The 9,277-nt window shown below is 44.3% G+C and overlaps 1 protein-coding gene and 1 long non-coding RNA gene across 2 annotated transcripts; one reads left to right on the forward strand and one right to left on the reverse strand.

Moving 5' to 3' along the window:
* Positions 1–353: 353 nt before the first annotated feature.
* Positions 354–3,030, reverse strand: LOC143504329 (CD276 antigen homolog). The gene is made up of 4 exons (XM_076995877.1): positions 2,799–3,030; positions 2,297–2,337; positions 1,848–2,174; positions 354–1,673 (listed from the first exon to the last, which is right to left on the reverse strand). The coding sequence occupies exons 1-4, from the start codon at positions 2,819–2,821 to the stop codon at positions 1,558–1,560; spliced, it is 507 nt and encodes a 168-aa protein (XP_076851992.1). The 5' UTR covers positions 2,822–3,030; the 3' UTR covers positions 354–1,557.
* Positions 3,031–4,233: 1,203 nt separating this feature from the next.
* Positions 4,234–6,290, forward strand: LOC143504330 (uncharacterized). Its single transcript, XR_013127538.1, has 4 exons — positions 4,234–4,623; positions 4,916–5,020; positions 5,249–5,346; positions 6,191–6,290. It is a non-coding gene; the product is annotated as an uncharacterized LOC143504330 (long non-coding RNA).
* Positions 6,291–9,277: the final 2,987 nt, after the last annotated feature.

Below are 9,277 nucleotides of genomic sequence, written 5' to 3' on the forward strand. Positions count from 1 at the left end.
CAAATGATTTTACCTTACCTTAACTTATTTATTGTCACTTCAATCATGAAAATAACAAACTGCATGACTGCCACTGACGGCAGCCACACATCTTGGCTTTTTTGTGAGAGCATTTTAACTTTATTTTTATCATAACAAATAAAAATGGAACAAACAAACACACAACATGAAATAAAAAATATTTATCTCAAATTGTGTGATGTAGTCTGACACATTAACATTGTTAAATCTGGATCAATAGTATGTACACACATGTACATGGACGTAGTTTTGATTTCACAAGTGGGGGGGACACAACCTGGGGTGGCGAACTGTTAAGCGGGGGGGGGGGGGGGGGGGGGGGGGGTGCTGCATGATCCTAGTGCTAGATTTGTCGCTATTTGGATATTGGTTTTTTTACCGTTAAAAAGTGGGGGGGACATGACTTTGTCACTACTTAAATATTTGGTTTTAACTGTAAAAACTGGGGGGGACCAAAACCGGCTTTTGAAAAAGTGGGGGGGACATGTCCCCCCCGTCCCCCCCCAAAACTACGTCCGTGCACATGTATATACAGTTTTACACAAATCAGTGCAAATGGAAAAGTGCAAATGTGAACAGTGATGCAAAGAAATGCCAAAGGTTCTCTGGTCTTCTTTTAACACCCATGTTTTTGAGCTCAGATGTGTTTTGAGTACTCAGTAGCCACCTGTATTTATTTATTTATTTATTTATATCATGACTGTGTGAAGAACCATTCTTGCCTGAAACCACATAGGCTGATATTCTACTAAGGATGTGGATTAATGTTCATAAAGACATTTACCCCTTTACCTCTCCTCAATCATACAACAATAAGTCCCATAACATTAACCCATGAAGGCTCTGCAAACACGAGCACTTACACAAATAACCTAAAGACATAACATACACTTGTTACACTTGAGTCATTGCAATCTAATACTGGATACATTTTTGTTGATTAATAAAAGCTTATGTGTTAGGAGAGTGCAAAAGTACAACCAAGATGAGCACATAATGAAAGCAGCATGAAGCTTGGTGTGTGTTCGTGAAGAGGTGAGGAGTGTCCATGTTTGTGTGGCTTGTTATTTAAGTTCGCTCTGAATAAGTGGAATAATAGCCTGTCCACAATAGAACTGTTTTTGATTAAGCGCTTTGTATTTACAGCCGTGATCTGTTTTTTTATGAAATCATATGCTAAGAGAAAAAGTTCTACCCCATAATTAAATGTCTGAAACACTGGATTTGTGTGAGCAAATTAATTCGATCCAGTGCTTAAAGAAATCTTATTGCTCCTCGTGTCTTTAACCGTCAAAATACATAACAGTCTCGACATATGTGTACAAAGTACAATCAAATTTGTAAATTTTATAAATTGGGAAATTGCCTTACCTTGATTACATTTATGAAACCACTGTTCATTGTGCAACTGTGGTAAAATGATGTATAAGGCACAAACCGTGAGGCGGTTCCGTCTCTAGTATGTACACACATTGTATATACAATATACAAAACATTTGCAGTGGAACAATGTACAATTAACTGATTTTACACAAATCAGTGCAAATGGAAAAGTGCAAATGTGAACAGTGATGCAGAGAAAAGCCAAAGGTTCTCCGGTCTTCTTTTAACACCCATGCTTTTGAGCTCAGATGTGTTTGGTGAAATTCTATCTGTAAGGCACAAGCAAAAGACACCATTAGAGATGGAGGTGTGGTGTGCGCACAAATGATCTACCACTAGACAGGAAGCACCTCCGATGTCCTCAACTTTTAAGTTATGATGGCATTTGAAATCAAACTCAATATCTGCAGCTCTCTGTGTTACTGAAGAACGATGTCACACACCTTTGACCATCAGATCTAGTTTCATCTCCATCCCCGCGTGAGGGATGAAGCAGGTGTACGTTCCTGCGTCAGAGAGCTTCACGTCTCTGAGTCTGATGGAGAAGTTGCCGTTCCTGTACTCCCCTGGGAAACTGTCCACCCTGCCACGGAACGCTGTCTCCTGCTCCACGAGAGACGCTCTGCCATGAATGATGTCAATCAACGTCTTACTGTCTCCGTATCGCCAAAATACATTAAGTGAGCTCCTTCTCATTGTAGCCTCACTGGATGCACAATGCAGGATGACAGAATCACTTATAGTACTTTGAATTATCCTCTTTGGTAACACTGAAACACAAACACAGACACCCATATAATTCAAAAGCATATTTTTTTGTGTGTTCTTAAACACTTATCAGCAATGCCTCTAAGACTTAATATATGTGCATTAAGGCATATTAACCACTGACCTTTGTCTATCAGCAGAATAAACACACAGATGAACCAGCACCTGCAGAAATTACATTATTCACACAGTATGTTTATTTACCAACGGCAGTACGCACACTAAAGCACTGAATCATCGTAAATGCTCGTTTGACGTTTTTTGTAACTACTGATTGGCCAGTGCTAAAACAGAAACATGCATTTTTACACTGTTCACCCTTTTATGTGTAAGAATATTGACATGAAGCTATTACTCATCACACTTATATAATATATATGCCATATGTAACTACAAATTTGCACATAACTATATCCCTGTCTGAGGTTTAATGCTGGAGTATTTAAGCAGACCAAATTGTCACTGTATGTCTAACCTGCACGGTTGGGAATGCGTTCACTACACCACAACCAATTGCATAAATTCACAAGTTAAAATAAACTTCTAGTCATGATTAAACTACTAATAATTAAGAAACGTATTAATTAAACGTATAAATAAATATATATACATATATATCTCCGTACCCTTGCTTGATCCCAAAATCCATCGTGAGTTTTAAAATTCGTCGCACGTGTCAGTGAACCAATACGCAGAGAGTCGGCTCGACTCGTCTACGTTACTCCTCCTCCAACCTACATCAGCCGGCCAATCAGCCAACCGCAGTTCAAAACACGCACTTCCGGGCGTAACCACGCGCAACCAAGTGCATCGGGCTGTAGCTAACGACAGCCAACCCCAGTTCTAGTCCAGCAGTTCAAAGGCGTGCTGTAGGTTCAGCAGCTTGTATATTGTAATAATCCGTTGTGTAAAGAGCTTATTTGTTAAATATGTCCATTGATTCTCAATTGTTTTAGCCAAATCTATGACAGTTTTGATTAACTTGGTCATTTACACATACACAGCTTGTCTCCTGAAGATATTTAATTATTTTTAATTAAACTACTGGATTACTGGCATATTTTGTATTAAAAATCAGCAAAATTGGCTCAATGTCCGGATGCTTTCAGTGAGTAAGCATACGTTTCCAGAATGTTAGGAGTGATTTATTTTTACTCGTATACCTTTATTGGCATGCAACTAGCAAATTACAGATATGATACTTGGGGTTTTTCGCCACAGTAACTTGCACTGGAAGAGTACTTCACCCGTTTTAACTGATCCCCCAAACCCTTCATTATTTCATTAGTCATAGTGAATCTGTACTTTTGTACTATCCCTTAGCAAAAAGACTGCGGTCACACCATCTGCACTTCGCAACAGCTCGGTCGCGCTATCTACACTGAAAACACACTTACGCGCATACACGCGGTATTACGGTAGCGCTTTGGGAAACGACGCAGGAGGAAATCTAAGCGCAGATGTTGAAAACCCATGAATTGATGTTCTGAACCTTAATTAAATATCAGGCCCGTAGCCAGGGGGGATCGAAGGGTTCGTACACACATGCCCCTCAAGATAGGTAGGCTATTCAATGAATGAATTGTTAATCTCCGGTGGATATACAGACGAACAAATAAGGACAGCAACAACAGACTCACAACAAACTTATAACAGTGTTGCCAACTCTCACGCAATGAGCGTGAGACACACGCATTTGACTGTCTTCACACGCCATACATCCGATTTCTCACGCTGAAAAAAATCTAGTTTATGTATCTCTGATCCATATCTATGATTCAATGAGTTACTAGTTCGCTCTGGCGCCAACCGCTGGTGATTGATCGCTTAGGCGCAGCATAGAGGAAAAATATAAGACATCAAGCATAAAATCAAGACAATCTTTGGCTGTAAATACCGCCACATGTCTTTATGTCCGCTATTTGTTTTTCAGATACATGAAAGGGGTTTTACTGATGAATTTTTGCGTGTCAATTTATAGACACGGGGTGGTATAATTTTAGTTCTTTTGGATTGCGCAGAAGCTCAAGTCTTGTAACTTGGCGATTCTGCGCAGATTGGCGGGATTTGATCCGCACGAACTCGCCCTCGTTGCTCCTGTTTATTCAACGTTCACTTCAGCTAGCTAGCTAGCTAGTTAGCTTAGCGCTGAGGATTAAAGCGAAAGCGCCGCGCTGTACGGACACTGCGGTTGTCGCTTTCGTCAACGCAGTTAATGTCTTAACCAGCCAACCCAGCTACAACTACATTTACCTGCGCCACAACGTAGTATTGTCACTAACTAACTAAGCAGCTAGCTGGCTAAGCTAAGCTACGTGCACCTGCGCGTGCGACGCCGTTGTGAAAAGTTAGCTGTTATGTGGCCCTGATGCTAATACGTGGTCTGGATGGACGCGTTCACCTAAAGTCCCACGAACCCGAACTCGTTTGATACGGAACCGTGTGGATAAGGTGTGTTATTGTTAAGCTAGCTGTCGACGTTTCCCCTTCAGGACTCCTGACTGTGAGGGGTTTTGGTAGCTAGCTAGGAGGGCCACACTGAAAGCAGGCAAACTCAAATGGTGGATTGTACACTGGGTGAATGTGTTCGTGTAATAACAATGTGTAATGTAATTCACGTTCATGAGATTTATTTACACCTCCGTGGTTAAAATATGTAACTACAGCAAACGTGCGGCCTGTCAGGAACAACAACAACATAACCAGTCAGCTAACATCCTGTTTTTTTTTTTTGTTGTTTTAGATGGGAACCCCCTTTAGGATCCCCAAGAAGAAGCATCTGTCAGATTCCTCCAGAGTTCAGATGATGTCTCCTCTTTCCCGAGTTCAGGAGGGCTTCACTTCAAAAGTATGGCTGGATGGATTGTGTATCTAGATCATTCGTTATGTATTGAGAGCTTTCTTCCTATCAGAATGATCAAATAAGCTGCAAAGTGCCTACATTTGAACACAGCGACTAAAATGCGAATCCTAACAGCAGTTGTGTAAAGGATTTTCTTTAAAGACCGAATGATCTACTGCAGTAAAAGGTTTGAGAAGGTCTCGTTGAATCTGATGTGTGATTTCTGCTTTACAGGTCAGTTGGCCCAACACTTACAACGGCAGACGACCGCAAGAAAGGAGTTGTGTTAATGGGAGGGAGGAGACCAGGCCTGGTTCTACTGGTGCAGACAGGTCAGGGGTAACTTCAACCACCGCACACCTGCACGAGCAGAGGAGCTGAGTCACAACCAGAACCAGACTTAAAGACCCAGACTTAAAGCAGTGTCTTGTCAGTCCGAGTGTCTTTCTATGCCTTTCTACCTTCAAGACTTCAAGGGTCATGACATTTAGTAATTACCTCGTCGGTTTATTCAGCCGGTATTACTGGAGCCAGGGTGGGCACCAAAACCTGTTCTCCGCTCCAGGGTTGCCAGATCTTGGCCTACAGTGTGTGTTCAGATCCCTGCAGCTTGCTGGGTGTGTATTGAGGACCTGAGTCAGCGGCCAGTCTGCATGGTCACATTGTGGCTTACATACACATGGCCTTTATTTACAGGCACTGTGCCAGCATATGGCATCTGGTTTCTTCATTTTGACTGAAATCACTATACAATCCTTAACACATTCAGTGAAACTTATTCGAGGTGGCTCCTTTAAGCTGAACTGTACTGTGTATTTAATTATGTGGTAAAATAGATGCTGCAAAGGTCATTAGATTTGTTATGAATGCTTTGCTGCGGGTTGGGAAAACTGCAGATCTTGTACGGTGAACTTCCTTGATTCGTCCACTAGAGGGCGCCCTGTATCCATTTCCCACCCCAGCCAATATAAGATGTATGAAAAGAGATTTTATATTGGTGGAGAATATTGAGAATGTTAGTTAGAGGCCAGAGACATAATGACACAGGCAATGAATCCTGATGGTTATCCAGTGCGTTATTGTTTGGACATGTTAAAGTGAGTGCAGTATGTTTCTCATTCCGGCTGCTATAATGAATAAAGTGTGTGTGTGTGTGTGTGTGTGTGCGCACTTCAGATGGAGACCGAAAAGAGCATCCGACACGCTGTGTGCGCAGGAGGGGGACAAGGACACCCCCGCTGTTAAGAAGCAGTGGAGTGAGTACACAACACACACCAACGCTGGGCTAAACAAAGGTTAAAGTTCACAACTAAACAAAGGTTAAATGACCCCCCCCCCCCCCCCCCCCCTCATATTTTAGGGTCCTGCCCCAAAGTGTTTGAGTATCCGTTACAACACGTCGTACATTCTAGTCAAACTCCGGTAGTGTCGCTCCTTCCCTGAGTCACACGTCGTCCTGTTCCTGCCATCCACAGGGTGTGGGCCCTGCAGACACCCAGTCCTCGCAGTCCGAGGAAGAGGAGGAGTCACCACCGGCCCCTGTGCCAACCGAGATGAAGAAGCCAAGTGTGGCGGTGGGCAGAGAGCACGCGTCCAGGAGCCTCAGGGCCTTACCTCCGAAGACACAGGTGAGACGAGCCTCAACGGTTACCGCCCAGCTCGAGTTCACCACCGTGACACCTCTGGGGTGTCTTGGGGTTGTCCAAGTACCCGTCGCTGCAGAAGCAAAAGTCCAGGGGGCGGAGCTGCATCTAATCCAACTCCTCCTACGTGTCGCTTACGTTTTCCGACCAGGAGATAGAAATCCAATAAATTCACCCTTAAGACTTTTACCGTTGAAAGATCAAAATGTTCTTTAAATGTTACTTAAATAACACAATACACGTTTTTTTAAGTTTACAAGAAAACGTAAAAGTGGACAGGAATAATGATCTGTGATTGCCAACGTAATAAAGTACAGTACATTTCTTAAATATGTACTATTTCATTTTTTCCTTTAATAAAAAATCCTTTTTTTGTTAGGATGGTACACTTCAGGTGTGCAGAATGAACAGTGGTATTTACTGCAACATGTAGTGCACTGCACAACTGAAAGCGTCTGTCCTTTTTACAAAACCGTGATATGCATCTATAGATGGATGGAAAAATATAAATATCATTATATTAGTTGTTGTGAAGTTTTTTTTCAGTGAACTGGTTAATGAGGATCATGGCCGTTACATGCACGCACTACTGAATAACAATCCCCCTCGACGTGTCCATCGCGGTACCGAACAGCACAACCATTACAAATTATAACTACAGCAAACACTAAATAATTTAACAGTTTATGTCCAATATGAAGAACACAACATACATAAGTATTTAATACATCTGTATTCTGTTTAGCTAACCGCTCGTCTTCTAACATCAGTTTTTACCATCACTTACTTAGACACCTAGATTAGATAAACTTAACAGTGGTTGTTAACAAACAGAAACAGTCCGATTTAGTATAATCACCAAAGGAAATTAGTTACTAACATTAGCAAGATGAAAATCGGTTTATTATGAACTTTCACATTCGTGATTGTTCACAAATGAACGGCAAGTGAGTAAATAAGAAATAGCAATTTAGGAAGGCAACGGTGATTTGAATGGCTGATCTGATACAGCTCCTCCTGCGTAGTGACATTACTTCAGACCAATGTAAACACCACGGTGGGAGGAGTTGGATCCAGCTCCACCCCCCGGACCCCAAGTCACCTTAGATAAAGGCGGAGTCCAGAAAGTTCCAGAATCCCTAATCGATAACACTGTCCTTTCTGTGGTGGCGAGCAAGATTGTAGGAAGCAGGCCGGATGTGCAGCGGACACGCCCCTCCCCCGCGCCAGATGCAGAGGCCCCGGTGCCAAAAGAAGCCCTTGAGGACCCCTGAAGACCGTGCTGCCCCCTCCTTGCCTGTCAGAAAAGCCGGCTGTGATGGGACTTATCCTACAAAGAGGCTCCAGCTGCAGCTCTCCTATAAAACGTACCAAAGAATCAAGTCGAGCTCCATAGAACCCAGTATGTAGAACCTCTACTTCCTTATTCCTTCTCTTATTGTCTTACTGTCATCTTTCTTTTATTGCTCACATTCGATATACTTTCTTGTTGTTGTTGAATGTATAAAACAATGCTTAGGGTGTCGCGAGCACTGGAGATGGACGTTAACGCTGTCTTCCACACAGTCCCAGTGAGGGAGGGGGGGGGGAGACTAGGTTTTGGCCCCGCCCTCGCCCCTTGCTCTGGACTCGTGCCTGTCATCAGCAGATGGAGGGCAGTGGGGCGTGGCTTCACTGCTGCTTGGGCGGGGCAGGGGCGGGGCAAAAATCTTGTCATTTTCAGCTTATTGCAGATCAGAAGCTCAAAGCTCCTTACAGCCAAACTGGAACCAGGCCAGATGTTCTATCCTCCCAGTCTGTCTGGACTCTGGCAGGTTTGACGTGGTCCTCACACGTCAGTATAATGACCGGGTGGTTTATTTTGAACGGCGCAGTTTTCGTTAAGGAGTTCGGGACTTCCGCAAGCACGTACGCCTGTCGGCGAGTGTATTCAACCAGGCGAATGGCCCTATAGTGCACACACGCATCGGTGCACAGCTGTGCACTACCTCATCTGCTGGCGTTACATGTGAGCGCCGTGAAACCCCCCCCCCCCCCCCCCCCCCCAAGCCCCGCCCACAGGTGACCGCAACCACTCGCTCATACTGCTTGAGGGCAGTCTTTTATTTTTTCTTCTTTGCAATAAGCTCATTTTCAATAGGACTGCATGGGTCGTTGTGCGAGTGCTACGCCCGCTGTCCGCTGGGGGGTGGGGGAGGGGCAGCGCTGAGGGTGGGGGAGGGGCAGCGCTGAGGGTGGGGGAGGGGGCAATGCTGGGGGTGGGGGAGGGGCAGCGCTGTGGGTGGGGGGAGGGGCAATGCTGGGGGTGGGGGTGGGGCAGCGCTGGTTGTTTCCCTTCATGCTCCTTTGGAGAAGTGTACGACGACATGTCTGCGTAGGCTGGAGTGTGTGTGTGTGTGTGTGTGTGTGTGTACATGCTGCCACCAGCAGCCATGCAGTTCCATGCTGTGGCCATTCGGGGGCAGTGTGGTGCAGTGTCTCCCACGTACTCATGGTTACACGGCTGAAGTCAGTGTCAGCCAATGGCCCTAATGTGCATTCAGCAGTGTGTATGGTCTTTATAATGGGACATGATGCTAACTGACCCCATTCGATTTCATTTACCGTTAGCAGCGTTAGC

The sequence above is a fragment of the Brachyhypopomus gauderio genome, unplaced genomic scaffold (assembly GCF_052324685.1).
Source record: "Brachyhypopomus gauderio isolate BG-103 unplaced genomic scaffold, BGAUD_0.2 sc260, whole genome shotgun sequence".
In the NCBI taxonomy this organism is placed as follows: Eukaryota; Metazoa; Chordata; class Actinopteri; order Gymnotiformes; family Hypopomidae; genus Brachyhypopomus; species Brachyhypopomus gauderio.